The sequence below is a fragment of the Electrona antarctica genome, assembly GCF_951216825.1.
Source record: "Electrona antarctica genome assembly, chromosome: 3".
Taxonomy (NCBI): Eukaryota; Metazoa; Chordata; class Actinopteri; order Myctophiformes; family Myctophidae; genus Electrona; species Electrona antarctica.
The window spans coordinates 32533703-32556257 of record NC_136808.1 but is presented as its reverse complement, the minus strand read 5'-3'; the positions used below and the strand labels follow the sequence as shown (position 1 = coordinate 32556257).

At 43.5% G+C, this 22555-nt stretch overlaps 1 protein-coding gene across 1 annotated transcript in view; it reads left to right on the top strand.

Moving 5' to 3' along the window:
• The window catches only part of LOC306919737 (neural-cadherin), a gene marked incomplete at both ends in the record, with an annotated part of 380035 nt that overhangs the window by 338687 nt on the left and 18793 nt on the right, over window positions 1-22555 (top strand). The window contains 3 exons of the mRNA XM_079496290.1: window positions 1972-2236; window positions 5505-5685; window positions 11795-12039. Coding sequence (XP_079352416.1) covers window positions 1972-2236; window positions 5505-5685; window positions 11795-12039 — 691 coding nt within the window. The remainder of the gene's footprint in view (window positions 1-1971; window positions 2237-5504; window positions 5686-11794; window positions 12040-22555) is intronic.

Genomic DNA, 22555 nt, shown 5'->3' with positions numbered 1-22555 from the left:
ATGATGCACGGCACTCACTCACGTACGCACGCACGCAAGCACGCCGTGAAACCAGTGTTGTGGCGCTTTGCTGGGCTTCAACAAGGCTAATTTGCATTGACGTTCTCCTCCTTCCATCGATAAATCCAAAACTAATGTGAATTGTAGTGTCACACAAAAAGTGGCGACCCATTGGATAGAATGATTACGCAATCACCACAGACTGCAAGGCATCAGCCACCGATTTCCGTGACAACATCTGTGCAAGTCTCCAGACGAGATTTTTCATTTATCAGTTAATAGCGCAGATGTGTCTGATGGATTTTCCTTTCTGGCAACAGAAAGAACAGGAACATATAGGTCTTAAATGTTAACAAAGTAGAGCCATTATTTTGGAAAAGTTAGTGCAAAACGCTCTTACCCAAAAGTATTAACATTATTGCTCCTGCCACCTATCTCTTTCTGTGACTCTCTTTTTCATCCATTCTTTCTTCTTCCTTCATCTTCCCTAACAGATCTAACAAATTGGTGTTTGTCTTGTGTGTGTGTGTGTGTGTGTGTGTGTGTGTGTGTGTGTGTGTGTGTGTGTGTGTGTGTGTGTGTGTGTGTGTGTGTGTGTGTGTGTGTGTGTGTGTGTGTGTACACACACACACCCCTGAACACATTAGTGTGATTAGAGCAGTGTAACTCTTCCTCTTGATATCCATTAGTCTGATAACTACAGCAGGAGATACAACTAGTGTATATACACTGTCAAACCCTGAGTGTTAATTCAACTTGCACAACAGAACATCCATTGTACTCTCTCAAGTTATTCAAGTTCTAATAGTATTTTGTAACTCGAGAACCGTTCGCCCCACCCCCACCGTTCGACACACGCGTTCCACACCACCACAGGGAGTGCAGTGCCCGGTGTCGAGTCGGTCTGACCCACGGTTGTCCAGAACCGCCCCAAAAAGGCCTCTGCACGGGCTCTGGACAGGGCCCCTGCCCAGTGTCCATTTATGGAGCTGGCCTGTTCTGACATCATTCTGACGTCTGCATAGACTCCATATTTGGGCATGACTGACAAATAACTCCATATATGGGCATAACAGGGACACAGACATAATATCTGGGTGGGGGATGCATTCCCAACTTGCATCGGCACTATAGCGGTGCCCGTAGGAACGGGCACCGCTATAGTTATATTAAATATTAGATGAATATTTATGAATATTTAAATACATACTGTACATACTGTATACTCAAGTATCAAGGTAATTTGATTAATGTTAACCTGCTAGTTTGGTATTCTTATTCTGATTGCTTAAAAGATGCATTATGAAGGCTATATTATTGCCTGGTTTCAAACCATCCATTCTTGGATTTTCAATATAGTGAATCATGTGTCAACATAGTCAGTGATTCAATGTAATCCAAGTGAATAAAACAATGTGTGTAGGATGGTTGCTGATTGGTTTGCCATTCTCATGAGATATGCTAAGAGGGAAAAGACAACGAAAGTTGTGAATGATTAATTGAAATAAATTGAAATCCTCTGAAGAGTTACACTCCACTGTACACTACAGTATGTGTTGTTTTAATTTGCATCTATTTAAATTACATCCTCTGTAATATCCATCCACACACCCGGGACTGACTAGTCATCGCATGGCAACCGGGAAGGAACACTGTTGATCGGCACGACACTAACCACCTTGTATTTTCTTGAGAAAATCTTCCCCTCTAGTTAGACCTTGACATTAATATTTTGCCTTAACACAGCAGGATCCGACTTGACAAAAAACTCCAGCTGGCTCAGGCCCCCTGCACATTTTGTCTTAATAGCCAAGGTTTTTGTCATTATCTGCTGAAATGAGGTGAAGTTGGAGTAAAAAAAAAAGAAAAAAACTGCTCACAGCACAAAAATGATTCTGGACTGGATCAATGTGGATATAAAGTTTGAGATCTAAGTCAACCCTGAAGTGCTCACCATCCCTTTAACTCTAGATCTACCAGGGGCTCCTCTGTGTTTTGTACAACCTGGGCGACGGAGACTACAACCTCACACTGCCCACCTACCGCCTGGACAACGGCGAGTGGCACGAGGTGGTCCTGGATCGCCACGACAACGAGATGACCCTACGGCTGGACGGTGGCGGAGGCCAACGAGAGGTCACCGGCTTTCGGGGACGGAGCAGAGAGATCGTCATCGACCCCACCGTGGTCATGCTGGGAAACGCCCTCCCCTCGGGGCTGAACAGGACCTTCCAGGGTAGGCGGAAACACACCGAACATTACATTTCTATACGTTACCGTACACTACGTTGATTCTTGTCTGTACTCAGTGGTGGAAAGTAACTAAGTAAATTTACTCTGTACTGTACTAAAATTGTACGTACTTTGACTTTCATCTCAGAGGCAAATATTGTACTTTTTAAAATTATTTTAAAAGTTTAGTTACTTACGTGAACATCATTATCTTTGATATGTGGAGGTCGGCTCCGATTGCACCCTGGTAATCATTAAAATCTAACCAATTCAGCCCTACAGTATACATTTTGGCAATTTGAAAATAGCCGATCTACTCACAGCTCACAATGCCCCACGATGTGATACAGATTTTCAAAAGACTTTCTACATTGAGGTACTGATACTTTTATTTAGGTAAAATATCTGAGTACTTTTTCCACCACTGTCTGTACTTTACCTTTTTGTCTCCCCCTCTGCTGCCAAAGTTGGACGAGGATAATATTCCCACCTCTGTCTGTCTGTTTGTCTGTTTGTCCGTCTGTTAGCCAAAATAGCTAGAGAACGGATGGCCAGATGTTCATTAAACCTGGTGTGGAATGATCAGTATCTGCCCTGCAGAGATGATTAACTTTTGGATTGATAAAACGGAAGTTCGCACACAGAGCCCCCACTGGTTAGTTTATGTTTATTTCAAAAATAGGTTCCCAAAGCGTAGGTCATAATGTTGCACTTACATTCCGCTGATATACAGCAGTTCACATTTCTCATATGCACCATGGGAGCTGCTGCCTGAGAATAGCTGCAGACCTATAATACCATTGGCCACTGAACAATTCCAGTGGGGCAGTCGGGGGTTCAGAGTCTCAGTCAAGGCCAGATCTTCCAAGGCCAGATTCTGTAAGTGTGAGTCCAAGGATTACGTGAACATCATTATCTTTGATATGTGGAGGTCGGCTCCGATTGCACCCTGGTAATCATTAAAATCTAATACTGCTTCTGACACAAGCACCCGTTAAGCCCAGTCAAAGGTTAAAAAGCCTGAAGGCTATAGTGTGTGTGTGTGTGTGTGTGTGTGTGTGTGTGTGTGTGTGTGTGTGTGTGTGTGTGTGTGTGTGTGTGTGTGTGTTTGTGTGTTTGTGTGTGTGTGTGTGTGTGTGTGTGTGTGTGTGTGTGTGCGCACGTGTGTGCCAACCTGGGGAGAGCCCTGAACTGAGCTCATGATTCCTTCAATGCACGAGGAGTGAGCACGTCGCTTCTTATCACCTGACAAGGGGGAGTTTCCCCGGTAGGACGTAGCACGTGGAAGGAACACGTTATTCCAAACAGTTCCTTTCCCCTCCATCAGGCACCCATCAGTAGGGTTCATCCTTGCCAGTACTGAGTGCATAAAGGTATATGGCAATCAGTCCATTTGAGATTGAGACATTGTGTGTATGGATTCTTTTTTTTTTTGCCTGATTGGCTAGACTCTAGCCAATCAGGCAAGAATTTCCAATTGCACAGAGCAAAGTCCAATGGGGCATCAGAATCAGAAAGGGCTGGGAAAAGCATGAACACGCTCAACAAGTTTCATGGTAATCAGCCAGTAGATTTTGAGAAATCTTTTGTGAGTGGAAAGTTATCCTTAATGGTGGGTCGCCATCATCAGTAGGGCGTCATCCTCTCAGAAGCATTAAGTTGGGGCCAAATGAGATAAAAAATAAAATAATAATAATAATAATAATAATGTAAAAATACGTGTGGATACCTTTTTCTGTATCTTTTTTATGTGCCTGATTCTTTCAATGTTATGTAGGTGGTTTATGTGATTTCTTGGCTGGAGGCCGATGTAATTCCATCCAGAATAGGAATACTCTTCTGTGTCCATTTGGTTACATTCGTATGCTCTTAAGTTAAATGAACACTGAGAATTTGACTGTGTACTGATGTAGATTAGGTTGTCCAGTGTGGAAGTAGAGGGGTTTCATGCAGAAATGATTGATTTATGCTAGTGGAGCAGGACCCAGTCACCCCACGTTGACTTTCAGGCCATTCAGCTGTTGATTTTCTGCCAGAGCAGATTGCCAGTGCTAGCTTTTTACTGTGTCAAGGGAGCCAAAAGTTTTGCATACTGATATGGAGTCTTTTAGAAGAGGACCCAAGATTGAGTCTAGGGGAACTTTCTCCGCGAGGAGAGATACGTTCTCCAAACACTTTGACTGCTATATAAGTTTAATGATGAAAACATGTCTCGTCTCTGTGGCCCATTTGACAGAGAACTGATACAGAGTAGCCTCGCGGACCCAGGCGTTTAGTTTTCAAAAGAACAAAAAAAAAAAAGAAAAAAAAGCCTGGGCGAACGAGCCAGGAAATGTGCCGTAGGATTGGAAGTGAACCTTGTATTTCCCTAACCAATCATAGTGCAGAGGGGCGTTGCTCCAAATTTGGGGATGTCAGTGTGCTCCACTGTGTTCTACCCGGGGAGGGGAGGATGAGGGGGAGGGGGGGGGGGGGGGGGAGATGGGCACATACTGCACGTTGGTGAACCAATAGGGAGCCGGCGTTGGTTTCCATTGCTAGTTTGAATCCGCTCATCGAGTCCATTAAAAGGGAACGTTCTTTCAGGCTAAATACAGAGCAATGGCAGAAAGAAATTAGCCTCAAATAGCATGGACACATTTTTGAGAAACACAAAAATGTGTTTAATACAGGCTCGTGGATGCACAAGCCAGGAAAACTAATATATCCGCTGAAGGGTTTTGCTAGAATTATGCCTTTTTTATGAACTCATAACCACTTTGCTTTCGAGGGAGGTTTTTATATAGATGCTAATGAATGATTTATTGGTCAGTTTAGTGTTTAATTCCTCCAGATGCACTGCTACACTTAGCTGGGGTTATGGCCTTCCCAAAGAGGGATGGAGGGAGTGCAGAGAGAGAGAGAGAGAAAGAGAAAGGTCCCTGCAGTGAGAGGTGTAGACAGCGTGTTGCCCCAGGCCGAAAGAGAAAATAACCATGTTTATTAAATGGACTCTAAAAGCCTTCCCTGGCAAAAGAGGCAGAGATGACAGAGACATAGTGTTTGTGTGTGTGTGGTGTGTGTGTGTGTGTGTGTGTGTGTGTGTGTGTGTGTGTGTGTGTGTGTGTGTGTGTGCGTGCGTGCGTGCGTGCGTGCGACTGTTTGTGCACGCATGTGTGCGTGCGTGCGTGCGTGCAGGTGAGCACCATGTATGGAAAGTGGAATAATTTGTTTGTGCATAATCCATGCATGTTTCACCTCTGTCTGTCTCCGGTTTCCTCACCATTGGCCAGGCTGCATGAGGGACCTGCGCCTCAACGGTCATTACATCCCACTGGACAGCCAGCCGAGAGATGGGGTCTCCCAAGTCAGCATGCAGGGGCTCTCTCTGGGTTGTTCCTCGGACTCCTGCAAAAGGAATAAATGTAGCTCGCCCTTCACGTGTGTTGACCTGTGGAGGGTCCATGAATGCAGGTGAGCACGCACGCACGCACGCACGCACGCACGCACGCACGCACGCACGCACGCACGCACGCACGCACGCACGCACGCACGCACGCACGCACACACACACACACACACAATCTCTCTCTCTCTCCCTCTCTCTCTCTCTCTCTCTCTCTCTCTCGTGCGCTCTTGCTGTTACTCATAATTTCTCAAAATGTCCCACCTGGGGCACTTTTAACACAGACTTCTTAAGAAGAAAAGGGTCCCGCACACTGTCTTCACTTCTAGAGCAGCAAGTTTTATTCAGAGTGACAATGTTTCGGTCTAAACGACCTTCATCAGGTATGCTGCTATATAAGTGAAGACAGTGTGCGGGACCCTTTTCTTCTCATGATTCACATTTGGTTGCCGGCTCCATATGCACCTGTACTTGTAGGTGTGCACAAGGCCTTTTCTCTAACACAGACTTCTTAGCCATGGGTTTAGTTACCCCTTCACCTTCGTATGTGGTCATAGGTTTCCTTCCTTCTTTACGTAGGTTTCAGCCAACCATATGTGTTAAGTTAACATAGATCACACCAGTGCCCCTGTGAAAGAACCTAATTGTATCTGTCCTAAGTATCACTCGCAGATAATCTTTTCTCAAGTATCAAAATCTACAAAGTAACTATCTCAAATAAGTATAGTGCAGTATAATATTTGCCTCTAAGAAGTACTGAAATGTATGACCGTACAGTTTACAATTTAAGCACTGTACCTTTTATACAGAACAGTATTCTGTATGACACAGCTTTCTGTCTTGAACAGCCTGTGTAGAAGGGGCTTTTGTGTGAGACAAAAAAAGAGAGAGAGAGCATGTCCTTGAATTTTACCATTTTCTCCAGCGTGGGGAGGAGTCTGTGATTTGCATGTGTGCCTTTCGGCTATACCTCGGGGCAGAGCTGAAATATGAGACAACCAGCCTTAGGCTGTTAACTCGCATTCTACCCTGACTTTGTCTAGGGAGAGGATTTTAAATAACCATTTAATTCACCATGAAATTGTCTTCAATAATACAATATACACGACTTGACATAATACAACACAGTATACCTACTCATTGTGTTTTGTATTCAAATTGTCATAGTTCTATTATATATATTGATACACATCCATATCTATATATCTATGTCTATATGACTATCTATCTATCTATCTATCTATCTATCTATCTATCTATCTATCTATCTATCTATCTATCTATCTATAGCTATAGCTATATGCGCTGTTTAAATAGTAGGGGGATGCTATGACCACATGTACACCATTATTACATTGGTTATATTACATTACACTGATTATTATTATTATTATTATTATTATTACAATTATTATTATTATTATTATTATTATTTAACAGTATTATTAATAATACGTCATCTTTTTTACAATTTGGATTTTGGACTTGTCCTTTACCCCCCTTCTGTGAGAGGTGCATGAGGGTATTATTATTTTCAATTGAAGTTGTACTTGCACTAGGCTCTACATGCTGGTCTTAGAGAGGTAAAGTACTATAATGCTGCTTTAGCCATAGAACCAATGACTGGTGCAACCGATGGAAATATCCAATTCAGCCAGTATGTGGTTAAGGGAAAATTAGCGAAATGTCTGGCGAAGTCTGTGGGAAAATTAGTGAAATGTGTGGCAAATCTGCAAAAGAAATGCTTACCACTAGCTTTCTTCACAGATGTGTTCATAAAGATATCTACAATCACATATAAAGTACAGTAAATTTGTTCCAACCCAACTCCCTTGGGAAACTTTGTGACCAAATTAAAATGTACTTTAAGTAGCATGTGACATGTCAAACTAGGGGGTTTTCATGATTCTGAATCAATTGCAAGCATTAGTTTTGCACAAAAAACACTCCTTTGCCTAAAAATGCCCATAGCCGTCATCACAAATGTGATGAGGTCAGCACATTTAGGCAAGTGGCTATGGCTGAATTTAGCCCAAGGAGTATTTTTGTGCAAAACTAATGCTTGGAATGGATTCAGCATCATGAAAACCCCCTAGTTTCACATGTCACATGCTACCTAAAGCAAAATTATTTTTTGGGGAATTTTGCCTAATATTGGTTGTTAATGGTACCCCCACTTTCAGCAGCTGTCACAAAGTTTCCCAAGGGAGTTGGGTTGGAACAAATGTATATGTTATAGTAGACACCTTTATGAACACATTTGTGAAGAAAGCTAGTCGTAAGCATTTTTTTTCCAGATTTGCCACACATTTCGCACATTTTCTCTAACTAGGTGTCTAATCGGAGGGCAGTGAACTGTAGCACTCAGCCGATAACTAGCCAGTTTTCTCTGAGTTTCAGGCACTAAGACATAGATAAACGTGTCTGTACGTTTTGAGTACCATGACCAAATCACATTCATAAACAGTGTGTCAAAAACTAACCATGCATTTGGTGACAATTCCCATTACTTACAAAAATGTACTTATTTGGCGCCTATTTGATAATCCTATATTAAAATGTGCTTAAGGAACGGCCATCCTCCCGCCTGTCGGGCCGGTGGGCGGGCGGACCTCTATATTGGCATACAGTATGAAGTCGGATCAGCGTAGGGGTGAAAAAAAGAGCAAATGCTTTCACCATTAAAGAAGTGCCAGAGCACAATTATATATAACTACACCCTAGAGGCTACTTTCAACACACTTATGTTAACCACAAGAAAGCTTAGGTCCCGTCAGAATGAACAAAGACAGATTTCACACTTCCCTCCTACTTGGCTTCTGCTTTGTATTGGACCGCTGGGGATTTCACTATACATGAGTGCAAAAGGTCAATTAGACAAAACTTAAGGCAAATGGTGTCAACCTCTTCAATGCAGTGCAAAGATCTCCCCGCAGTGCACGCATTGCTGCGCCAGCTGTACTGATTCCACTGTTGCGTGTCAAACCTCTGAACCCATCAATTGCGATGTCAGACTCGGCAACAACCCCACTGCCGATGCACAGAAAATCTGAGAGCTCTTAATGCTGCATATACTGCACAAAATATGGATTTCTGGTCATGTATGCCTGTCTAATTTCCCAAGCGTTTTAGTGTATTGTCTTTTCTCCCTGACTCGACTCCACTCACCCACATATGCTTCTTTAACTTCAACTAACCAGCTGTGCTCCGCTGCACCTTTTTCATTCTCTTATTGTTTGATATCGAACCTCAAATGCCCTCTGATCCATCCACATTTTTATTCCTTTGTGGCTCTAATCTCGTTCACATTCACTGGTTGGTCCCATTAAAGAGGCACTATGTAATATTTTCATGAAAATCAGCTCCTTTGTTACAATATACAGTATATGGAAAGTTGAGAGGCTAGACTAGGAATTCCACAATTGTAGAGACTCAGGGGTTTGGACACTAGAAGCTCATTTGGTTTCTTACAACCATGCTGGAGTGCATCTGCCAATCGAACATCATTTTATACAGAGAAAACAATAGGACACACTGTGGATTTTGCAATCTTGTTTTGGATATAGCAGATGCAGTTTATATGGTTTAGTTATGTAGTGCTACACACATACATTGAAGACAGTGCAGAATGTCTCCAGGCAAAGACAAAAATGGAAGTGATACACGACACAGTAAAACCAGGTCATTCTCTATTTGCAGCTTTGGCCACAGATAATCTATATCTATATCTGTAGGCTATATAAACTATATAGACTATTTTCCCATTAATGTTTTTATTTGTTTTTTGTTTTATTTTCTCCAACTACAGGGTCGGTCGGTCGGGCTGTCTGTCTGTCTGTCCATTTATTTCCTTTTAATCTACATATATGCACATACTGGTATATAAATGAATATGGCATAATATTTGCAGCATAGTCTATATTCTGCATATACTTGCCATATATTGGAATAATATGTCAATAATAATATATTTAAAATAAAACCATAGCACCACCATTAGCCTTTCCATGTCGCGCACCCCCTAGAAGGAGCTTGCGCACCACAAGGGGTGCACGCACCACAGTTTGGGAACCACTATAGAGTGTTACATACAAAGTGCTATTTCAGTTACATAAGTTGAGCCTATGCATACGCCTGTAGGAGGTCGAGGCTAGGGCAAGTACTACGGCAAGTGCTATTGGCTAAGATGGAGTCTGAAGAGGTGGGTTTTCAGACTGCGGCGGAAGATTGGGAGTGAGTCTGCAGTTCTGATTGCAATGGGAAGTGCAATAGTGCATTCCATAGTTTTAGAGCCAGAAGGGAGAAGAGTTTGGGACGTGTGGAGCACAGCGTTTTCTTTAGCGAAGGTACTTCCAGCTTCCCTGCGTCGGCTGATCTGAGCGCACGGGAGGGTTTGTAGGGTGCGATCACACTTGCAAGATATAGGGGTGCCATACAGTACCTTTGGTTGCTTTGAATGCCAGCATCAGAGTTTTGTACAGAGTTTTGTAACCTACAGGATCGAGTGACGGCTGTAATGTGTGCTTTGAACGAGAGCTGACTGTCCAGCACCAAGGTTCCTGGATGTTGGGACAGACGTTACCAATGCGTGGGAAGAAGAGAAGCTCAGTCTTGTATGGCAGGGGTTCTCAATGTTTTTGGCCGGAAATGCTTTGGCAATGTCTCGGGACCCCCGCCCCGCCCCCTCCCGACCCCCAATATAAATTGACTGCTATAATAACCTTAATAGAGACAATACACCATAAATAAATACTGAAACCAGATATAATCATTAGGGAAGGTGTATGCATGTACACTATGCATGTACATTTTTAGTGTCCATGTCCATGTACACTAAAAATGCTAAAAATGCTCCAACATGCTAAATTTGATGCGAATCAATCGCCGATTAACGTGGATTAAACAAAACTCGCCTTTACGGCGATGGCAAGCTGGACAGAGTTAAGGTAAGCTCGTATTTACGCCTACAGCACGGAACCTGTTAGAAGACATCCACTGTGAGATGTCAGCCAGGCATGCAGCGACGCGTTCTTCCACCTGAGTAGCAGAGGGGGGGAGGATAGAAACAGTCGAGTGTCATCGCAGTGATAAGATAGATTGTGAGCAGAGATGACAGTGCCAAGAGATTTAGTGTACAGGGAGAAAAGGAGGGGACCAAGTACAGATCCAGTTAGGAGGGTTCGGGGGGATGACAGCAAACCTTTCCAAGAAACCTATAGTAGGTCCGGTTGGTTAGGTAGGAGGAGAACCACTTTAGTGCCGTCCCAGTGATGCCTAGGTCAGCAAGGGTATCCAGGAGCAGCTGGTGGTTCACTGTGTCAAATGCTGCTGATAGATCTAGAAGAATCAGGACTACAGCGTGGGAGGCAGCCTAGGCAGCAGCATGTAGTGCTTCTGTGACTGCAAGGAGTGTCGTTCCGTGGAGTGGGTCATATTTTTATGAAACTCTAACCTATAAATAAATGTATGCATCACTTAGTTTTACAGTGAACCTCATACAAAATCTTGTGGTGATGCAGTTTTATAGATTTATAGATGCACATTATTTATGAAGCTGTTTTGCCCATTTTACTAAACAAGAAAGTAATCATGTATGAAACCAGGTACCAGTCCAACTGGCGTTAGCAGAATTTTAACTAGAATTCTTAATTTTATTCATATATCTTACCCCGTTTTCCCCACCCAATTTTCTCTCACATCACATGTCGACCTGTTTTTCTTTAAATCCCTCTCCTTCCTATACCTTCCTAACCCTTTATCTCTCTCTCCCTGTTCCTGTATATTATTGACCTACTGCCACCTAAGACCAATGTGAGACCTCTCATGTCCTCTGACTAAGGTCTTCTGGAAATACCCACGACCAAGCTCTAAACAAAGGGTGACCGGGCCTTTGCAGTGGTTGTTCCTACAGTGTGGAACGCCCTACCTTTGGCTTTAAAAAATGCTGAGTCAGTCTATGGTTTTAAGAGCATGCTAAAACACATTTATTTTGTTTTGTTTAATCATTGTTGAACTCTATTATTACACTATTGTGCTATTTTTCCCTGTTTTAACTTGTTTCAACTTGATTGTTTATATTGTGTCCATTGTAGAGTACCTTGTAACATTGTTTCGAAAGGTGCTTTATAAATTAAACTGACTGACTTACTTACTGTTCTCTCTCTACCATCCCCACAGGTGTCCACCCGGGCACATGTTGCGCGTGAACGGGACCAGGAGAACGTGCCTGTACACATTGTGTGCTACACGTCCCTGTCACCAAGGGACCTGCGTGGCTCAGACACCCTCCAAGTTCACGTGCCACTGCCCAGAGGGCTACAGGGGGCGCCATTGTGAAACCCCGCTGGCCATCTACAGAGACGACGTCGGCCTCAGCTTCAGCTCTCTCTTCGCCATCTGCATCTGCTTCATGGCCCTGCTAGGTAGATATTCTCAATACTACGGCTTCATGCAGTGAGATGACTGAGAGAGAGAGAGAGAGAGAGAGAGAGAGTGAGTGAGTGAGTGAGAGTGAGTGAGTGAGTGAGTGAGTGAGTGAGTGAGTGAGTGAGTGAGTGAGTGAGTGAGTGAGTGAGTGAGTGAGTGAGTGAGTGAGTGAGTGAGTGAGTGAGTGAGTGAGTGAGTGAGTGAGTGAGTGCTCGCTCACTGTAATGGCGGCCGGAGCCTGTAAAGTTGTAACTGCTGGCATTAATATAATATAATTATGCAAATTATGTTTGGAAAACGTGTGTGTGTGTGTGTGTGTGTGTGTGTGTGTGTGTGTATGTGCGTGCGTGCGTGCGTGCGTGCGTGCGTGCGTGCGTGCGTGCGTGCGTGCGTGTGTGCGTGCGTGCGTGCGTGGGAAAGAAAGCAGGTTAGTAGACTGTTAGTGTTGGCTCGAGCTTTTAAAAACTGTATCACACTGTATTTAACCTTCAAGGCTAACGTGGGTTCAGTGGGAGAAATCGATTGGATTCACTGTCTATTACAGCTCTACCATCAAAAATTGACATTTATTGGCTCAAGGTGACTTTCAGATAAAAAAGAAAACTACAGTCAGTATGTAAGATCATTCATTGAATTAGCACAGGCATTGGTGCAGAATCGTGTATCGTTAACATATTGTACACACGATGATGATAGACAAGACGTTTTCAGTGCCACCTCCAACGAACTTGTTTGAACAAGTATAGTACTGTATTTCTTGTTTATATGAATATTTTGCATATATCCCTAGGTGAATATTTGCTTTGCCTCGTGAACAGAGGGCCAATTAAACTCAGTAAGGTTAAATAAATAATGTTTTATTCATATTTTGTATTTTTTTATAATATCTCTTTGCTCAATTTGCTTGGGGGAGGAGTGGGTGCATCCAAAACAATTGAGCAGTGGTGGTGCCGCCCATTGGACCCCCAGTCCAGATTATTCTTGTTAGTTTATTTTCCTCCGCTTAGTAATATGCGTCTCATCTGAGGTCGTTGTGAGAGTGGGGGAGAGTGATGTCCAAACAGTCCTCCGGGCTGTTGATCTTTGCCTGACCCTCTACTGTAATGGTACAATCTGTGGCATGTTGTTAGTTCACCATTATGCCCACTGTGAGGCTGATGACTTAAGTAAGCTAGAATTGATTTTAGTTCCCCCACAGTGCCTGTGTTAGGTACTAGTTTTCTGATTCTAATCCTAATCTGCGCATTGCATTCCTTTGCTGGTTCACTTTGTTTTGCAATGTTGACTGCACCTGGATATGTTTTTTCAAACAATTAACATTTTCTTAAGTATAAGAAGAATACATAGCTATTCTTATCTTATTCTAAGTGGTAGTCTAGCAGTCTGCTCAAGGCTGGGACTGTCAATTAAGTAATTGGCATTTTAAAAAAACTAGTTTCTCGAAAAACTGTTTTTCGAGAAACAAGCAAGCAATCAATAATAATAATAATAATAATAATAATAATAATCATCATCATTTTGCTGTCTATAGAAATAGAAAGCAATATACTGTCTATAAAAGTGAAAATATGAAAGTAACAAAAACTACTACTACTTCCAATTTAATACTACTTCTGTGATACATTTAGAAGGTATTAACTGGGCTAGAGGATGGATGGTTTCGAGTGAGACAACAGAGATTGGCATTCAAAAAAGTCTTAAAGGGCCTGGGCCGCGGCTGAGCGGTAATCCAGCCTGGCGGTGTGGGTTCTAGTCCCGAGCCTGTATGCCTTTGCCGCGTGTCTTTCCCCCGTCTCTCTCCTTTCCTGTCCAAAAAAATACTGTACCCTATCAATAAAGGCAAAAAAGCAAAAATATCTTTAAACAAATGTCTTAAAGTCGTATGGCAAGGGAGTACATATCATATAGATCTGGGGCTCCATCTCGCGCCAGGAGCCCTATTTCCTTCATTTGGGGACACACGTCATTTAATTTCCTCACAGCTCGCTCAAATCTGGACCATTAAAAAAAATCTAAGTGCTGTGTAATCTGTAAACTTCGGTTGGTATATAGATCGCAAGTGTACTGCCTCTCTATGAAACGTTATCAAGCGAAAACGATCATTCGGGAAATCGGATTAATTAAACAGACTCACAGACAGAAACAGAAACAATTACACCCAGCTAGCATTTAATTGCCTTTCATTTGGTTGACACAAGTATCAGCTACGTGTTACTGATTATGTGGAATTTTACATTATTTTAAATCCATTACATATTTGCTGCGTAATGGGGTGATGAGGTGATGAAACTGAACGCAGGCTGGGTCTTGGCTGGGGGCTACACACTCAGGTCGCACCATCTGAGGAGCGCATTCTTTTATCAAACAGATTCGCATTACGGGTGGTTTGAAGAGGCACTTTCCGTTGTCCTAAACCTGTGTGCATAAGATAGCTGTTGTCGATTAAATAATCTTCCAAAGATGAAGGAATGACAAAGTTCTTCAGGGTGAAGTATTGAGAATGTATTAAGAAGATTCAGCAGAGAAACAATATACAGAGAGTGAGGAACAGGCCTCCTTGCCTGTTCCAGCAGCCCCTCCGGGCGCAAGCCTCCCCAACCCCATTCTCAAACAGTTCTTATAGTCTTGAATTAATGGTCATATAAGGGTCTGTGCTAAAGATAAGGGCGACACACAAATAGTTACACAAGTACACATTCGCTGACAGTGATAGTAAGCATGGAAAAGTCCAGTCAGCTGTTAGATTGACAGCTGCATGAATTAGACTGAGCACATTGGTGAGCAAAGGGACTTAATGGAAGGAAGATAAATACACAATAATGCATATATTTGGCACTGTAGTTGGCATTCTAAAACTCCCATTACAATCCACAGTTGTTTTGTTTTTGAAAGCGCATTGACGCGCCTGCAGAGTCTGTGCAGACACACCTCCACCTGCAAATATTGGTGTCGGCAAAATTAATAGTGGGTTGTGTGGCCACTAGATAACGTTTACGCATAGTGGAAGATCCTAAATGCGTAATTCACGGAAAATGTTTATTACTTGCGGATAAAGCATGGTGTACGATGGAGAAGAAGTCCAACCGAAGACATTCTCCACGTTATAAACACATTACAATAGACTAGGCTTGAAAGAGATAGTCAAGAGTGTTAAATAGAATTCTAGTTTCAGCTTACTCAGTATTGAAACTGCACAGTGCAGTACAAAATAGGGCAACAGCAGAAGGAAATAGAAAATAACCGTGCAGGCATCCGCCTGGGTGAAGGCAGACTGCTGGGCGAGGGCTGGTGCTTTGGCATGGGCGTCAGTACTAATTCTGGATTCTAATGGAATGTCAGAACGGGAAGGACGGCTGGGGAAGGATCAACATATGGAATTTCAGAACAGGTCAGCTCCATATATGGAGATCTAAGGGTTTGAGGTTTGAGGTCAGATGTAGAGTTGCTGGCCGGCTCCATATATGCAGATCTAGGTGATCCAGTCTTCTCCATGTATGGTTGATGGACTGACAACCATATATGGAGATCTATCTCTGTGATCTTGGTCATGTGATGTCACGAGATGTCACGAGGTCAGATCCATATAAGGAGATCTAAGTGTCTCTGTGATGTCACGAGGCGCAATACATATATGGAGACGTGGGTGACTAACTAACTAACGAACGGGAGATGCAGGTTTTCATTAAACGCGACCTTCGGTCGCAATAAAATAATATTACAAAATATGGACACACACACACACAAAATATGGAATTGGTGTGTGTATGTTGGGGAGCATGGGGTGCAAGCAGTGGTGGGAGAAGTAATGTTGTCACCTCACCTGTTTTCTGTTTACTAAAAAGCTGGAGGAGAGACACAGAGACCCCTGTGATGGAGCAAACACTCTATAGCAATGATTACTATCAGAATACATGCTTTAACCTTTTAACAAAAAACCTTGCTTTCACCAAAAATATCACTTACCTTACCTTTAAAGTTTACGATATGAAGAAAATACTCCTTTTCGTCACAGTGAGATGTGTTGTGAGCTTGTAGATCAGCTATTATCAAATAGCCATAGCCTAGTATAAAATACTGCTTTATTGTAATAATAATCTAAATCTGAAAAGTAACTGGTAGCTAAAGCTGTCAAATAATTGCAGTGGGGTTTAAAAAAAGTACAATATTTGCCATTTGAGATGTAGAGAGTATTAAGTATAAATACTCAAGTAAAAGTAAATGTGTGTGTCTCTGTCTCAGCAAGGCAACACAAACAAGAACATGGCAACAAGCAACACAAAGCGAAAAGACAACGGGAGTGTAATGAGATGAATGGTGAGACCGGCAGCAATGTCAACGCTGCCGGCCATGTCTGCTCGATTTCTTTGTCTAGTTCATCCTCATTGGCTATTCAGAGTGCACCGTCCCTCCCAGACAGACACACTTCAAGTGATCGTTTCTCCTTTTCCTCTGCATTCCTTGATCAAATGATCTTTCCTCCCTTTCCTCGATCCTCCTCAATCTCATTTCCTCTCTTCATCCCCACTTTAAAAAAAAGCTGCATCCGACCTTGATCCTAGCGAGGACTGGGTTGTTTAAGTGTTAATTACTTGATTTGTAGGCGTACAAGGTGCTGTTTACCCAAACCCACAGAAATTGAGATCAATGCTCCAGGGCCTTAGTAATAATTTCAATTGGAGGAGCATTCCTCGCTCGATCACTTGAGCGTCTCTCGCTCTGAAACCTAAGTAGCAACAAGGACAACCTTATTTGTAATGCCTTTTTTCTTCCTTGGGCTTATTCAGTTTGGAGTGAATCCAAGCATTTGACTAGCAAGAACATAAAGAGCCAAGAAAAGACATTTGAAATGTAATTTTTCCATTTGTGAAAATTGAAGGGACAATCCATTGTAAACGGTATACGTGGATGCCGTTTACGAGGAATCTTTGTCTTTGCCCTCTTTAGTGTTTCACAATGATCGAAATGAGAAAAGCAAGAGAAGTCGTACTGATCGACAAATCCTGCCAATGAATGGAGGTCTGACATTGGGGACACAGTGACAATGACAATGGATGATATGGTAGTAAATTCATGGTAGTTACGTATATTGCTTAACCTGACTCTGCCAGATGGGGCAGCAGAGAGTACACTGGGGCGGCTGTGGCTCAGGAGGTAGAGCAGGTCGTCCAATGATCCATGGGTCGGCGGTTCGAATCCCGGCTCCTCCTGTCTACATGTCGAAGTGTCCTTGGGCAAGACACTGAACCCCAAATTGCTCCCGATGTGCTGGTTGGTACCTTGCATGGCTTCCGCTGCAATCGGTGTATGAATGTGTGTGTGAATGGGTGAATGTAATGCACAATCTATGTAAAGCGCCTTGGATAAAGGCACTATATAAATGCACCATTTACCATTTACCATTTACCCCCCAGCAGGAGGGGGGGAACCCAGTGTACTCTCTGCTGCCCCATCTGGCGGAGTCAGGTTATATATTGCTACCACTTGCATTGGAATTAAGTTTTACTGAATAAGAGCTCTGTCTCCTCAGCGCCAATTCCAGTCATACAGTATAAGGGCTTATTGCACGGATTGGTTGAATGCTTGATTCTGATTGGTCAATCGCTGAATTCAGTGGTATGTTATTTCTTGATAATGACCGCTCTGCTCTATAACAGACCTCTGTATCCAACATGACAGCCATGTGAACAAACACTCCATGACTGATTTGCAATTAAACATTGCTCTCAAGAATGTTTTTGAAAACATTTGAAGTGAGAAATAGACGATGCAGTAACTGAACATTGATTCTATTTGATCAACTCACTTCCTTGTTTTCCGAGGCGACTGTGCTGCAGCTGGGCAGACGGCCACTTATGGAAAAATCCTAAATCATTACTATAAACAAGAAAATACCTCGTTTTGTTGTTATTTTTGGGCCGTGTAATAAGCGAGATAATGTATGATGCTGTGGTAGTTGTTTAAAAAGAATGCCCTTCAGGATGATTAAACACCTTGACTTTGTCTGTGTTCGGTGTTTAAACATTGGCAGTTCTGATAAACCGGATCTAGGCTACATAATATATGCCTACAGTACATATGCATGCATATTGGCCGGATCAGTGGTTCTGGAGTCTGGACAGGCGCTGATCCGACTGACTTCACTCAATGTGTTACAAGATCCCTGAGCTTGTCATATCACAGAGCGATTTCAGAGTGTAACAACGTCATCACTGACCCAAACAGGCTTTGTATAATTGTCTGCATGTCATATTAGTCTCTCCATATACATTTGGCATGTTACGTAATGTTTTTTGAGCACCACCGTCCACCCACAAGGCGATTTTAATAGATAAGATGTAACCAAATTACCGCAGTTCGGTCACCTTTGTTTACAGCGACATTTGTACACTCTCTGATACAGTCATACTTATTTTGCATAATCTTTCGGGAACAATGCAAGTTGGAAATGAATGCCCTGCTACCCAGTTATGCAATACCTGGTGCACCCGTTTCTCCATTGTACATGTCTGTCACTGTTATGCCCATATATGGTGATCTCTTTATCTGTCTGTCAATGGAATATGGAAATCGCTGATATGGGCCCATAACTGTATGGGTATATCGGTCGGATCAGCCGTTCTGGACGACTGCTTGTCCGGACTGGTCTTTAACATAATTGTTGATACCGGTATTGAAACAATAGTGAAAAGTGCTACGTTACTTTAGGTACTGTAGTCTACGTAATGCTAATATGACAATTGCTAATATGACAATTGTTCACTATTTATTTGCTGCATTCCACGAGCAGCGAGCAGAAAGAAATATAGAGCAGATGCATAGTTTTAGAGCTGTCTGCACGCATGCGCTTCTATTAACAGCTCATAAATGCTTCTGCTGGAGTCACAGTCATCTAGAACGGACACGGAACAGACACACTCTGCAACACTTGTGTACCCAGTGAAATTGAGGCATTAGATCCCCAGCCCTGCTCGTACTAAAATTACACGTACTGTATATAAAATTATAACATCACATTGAGTGAGTTTCCCTTCATTGTGCCATTCTGCATGAGTAGTCATCATGATGAGTCTCTCTTCATTTCCACTTCATTTCTCCCCTACTCCTCTTTCTCCTCACTTCCACTTGCAGCTGATGTTAATTCTTTCTCTCCATACTGCCAACTCTGAGAAGCACTCTGTGTTCTCACACTGTACTGCTGTTTGAGGACTCTGATCATCATCCGTCTGTGCGTCTGTGTGTGTGTGTGTGTGTGTGTGTGTGTGTGTGTGTGTGTGTGTGTGTGTGTGTGTGTGTGTGTGTGTGTGTGTGTGTGTGTGTGTGTGTGTGTGTGTGTGTGTGTGTGTGTGTGTGTGTGTCCAGTCGTCTGCGAACAGCCAATCTCCGGCACCTTTGACCCGAATACAACAAAACTGTGCACACCACGCATGTGCAATTAACGTGAAATTTTGCACGCACATTCCCACTAGGCCGAGGAAGAAATGCGACGATTCACGTTTTTACCTGTAACTGCACGGATCTGCGTGAAACTTTGCATGCACACTCTGCAGAGGCCATGGAAAAAACATTTTTCATAATCCGCCCCAAAGGTCAGCCTCCGACATTTGATATTACTCCATGAGATTTTGTCACGCAAATCTATGGTCATGTGATCAAGACGGATCTGTCATATTCCATCCTGATTGGCTAAGATTATCATCTAAAGTTTGCACAAGAGACTCGTTTTGAACAAATCAAATCATGATCGCAGTCATCAAAGGCAGAGTGTGAACGGCCCCCCTTTTCACATTTACCTATTGCTACCAGGAGGCCACAATTACCTACCTGACCTGGTGGAGACCTGTGGTCTGACGAACACATGTTCTAGTTTCCTTCTAAGACTTTCCCTCCACTCTAATTTATCCACAGATTTCAGAAAACGTAAAAAATTATGTGGAATTATGTTGTTGACTTGATGTCTGTCTTTGCAAAGGGTGGCCTTGGACATTATTGCTAATTCGGCAAGCACAGACATGAAGTGTATCAGAGCAGAGATACTGACAATACAGTAGGTCAAACAAGAGTTCATGCTCTACACAAAGCATCTCTGTATTCAATGTATTCTCTGTATTCAATGTGTGAGCTGCCGAAACTCTGACCTCACTTCACAAACTGCTGCAATTATTCCATCATAACAGGCAAGAATAGATCATTTATTTTGTGGCCATCCATTTGCTTTGTGCATCATACAGTATGTGCGAATTGTTGTACATGATACAGGTTACATGCTGCACTCATGATGTGTGTTAGAGGCAAACAGCCATAGGTTTGCTTTGGGAAAGGCCAGAAAGGGCATTTGAGTCAGAAGCTGTTGTAAGATGGAAACCAGTTATTGCAATGATATTGCCTTGTATTTGGTAGTGTTGCTTTGCTCTCATGGTGTTCTTGACACGAAGACTCCCAACGCACACTGTCCCAGGCAGCGCAACCCCCGGCCCTCCGCCTCCCAGTTCTTCTGCGTGTGTGTGTATAGTGTCAACACACGCAGAGATGACAGATCAGAATCACACACACACACACACACACACACACACACACACACACACACACACACACACACTTACTTGCTTATGGTTGTCCATCGAATCCGATGATGACATCCACTTATGTCCTTAACGGTGAGTTCTTTGGTGGCTAAAGAGTCCAATCCTGGAATTACATGTTTTATTGCAGGTGGGGCATGGGTAGGTTGTAGTGGTGGTAGTGGTACTGGCAGGCATGGGTGTGTTCCTCCTGTGTCTCTGTTGCCTCTGTTGCTGTCTTCTGACAGTCCTGTCCTCCTCCAGCCTCTGAGTTCCATTGTGACAGCGCTGCCGCCATGCGTCACGGTCAGCAGCAGCAGCCTCCAGGTCCTCAGGCCTGATCTTACATTTCCTCAGTGAGGTCTTCAGCTGGTCCTTATAGCGCTTCTTTGGTCCTCCTGCCAGGCGCTGGCCATGGTGGAGCTGGCCATACAGCACTCTACACACACACACACACACACACACACACACACACACACACACACACACACACACACACACACACACACACACACACACACACGATGGCTGATTCTTCGCTTGCGAAGATCATAGGAGGAGTTTAGAGTTAGGGTTCCTTTAGCTTTGCTTTGCTGCAGGCACGTTCATGTTGGTATAATCCGATCCTTGATTCACAGATTCTCGGGCAACTGGTGCACTTGAACCCCTGTCCTGATGCGGCTGCGGTAGAGGTCTGGGTGGGTTGGTCCCCCTTTCGGCGAGCACGTTTGTGCATTGCAGCTGTCTGCCTGATGTTGCTGAGCTTCACAGCAGCTACGTTTACAGCCGAGCGCCAAGATGTTTTGTCAGTGGCAGTGGACTCCCACGTTTTCACTTGTAAGCCTGCTACCGTAAGTTGGTATTTGAGCTGGTCTTTGAAACGTTTACGAGGTCCGCTTCTGTCCCGCTTCCCCTGACACAGCTCACTGTAAAGGACTGCTTTTGGCAGCCTGGTGTCCTCCATGCGTGAGACGTGCCCAGTCCAGCGCAGCTGACGAACCAGCAGTGTGGATTCTATGCTGGGTAACTGAGCTCTCTCCAGGACTTAAATGTTGGTAATGCGGTCCTGCCATCTGATGTTTAAGATAGAACGCAGGCAACGTTGATGGAAGCACTCAAGCAGCCTCAGCTGCTTCTTGTAGACGACCCATGATTCTGAGCCATACAGTAGCGTACTGAGTACAACAGCCCTGTAAACTTTTTTTGGTGGTGAATTTTGGTGGTCAGACGCAGTGAGTGGTTGTCCCACACCCGTTTGCGGAGCCTACCAAATGCACAGTTTGCTTTGGAGAGTCTATTGTCAATGTGTGAAATTACACTGCCCAAGTATGTGAACTGCTTCACTGCACTTAGACAGGTAGTATCAATGGTGATGGATGGTGGGTTGTACTCTCCATGGGGTGGGGGCTGGTAGAGTACTTCTGTTTTCTTGAGGCTTATAGTGAGTCCATATGCCTTTGCTTCTGCAGAGAAGCGGCTCACGATGAGCTGCAGGGCCACCTCTGTGTGCACAATCAGAGGGCACAATCATCTGCAAAGAGTAGTTCTGTGATGTGTAAGTCAGTGGTTTTTGTCTTTGCCTGTAGACGGCGTAGATTGAAAATACCACCATCAGTTCGGTATCTAATGTAGAGGCCTTCTGTTGCATCTGCTGTGGCCTCTTGAAGCATCATGCTAAAAAATATAGCAAATAGGGTTGGTGCAAGCACGCACCCTTGCTTCACCCCATTGTTTAAGGGGAAAGGACTCTGAGATGCTGCCAGAGTGTTTGACCTGGCCTTTCTGCCCTACATGAAGTTGTTGAAGAATGGTGATGAATTTGGGGGGACAGCCGAGTTTGTACATGATTTTCCAGAGCCCCTCCCTACTGACCGTATCAAAGGCCTTTGTGAGGTCGATAAAGGCAGCATAAAGACCCATGTTCTGCTCCCGACATTTCTCCTGGATCTGCCTC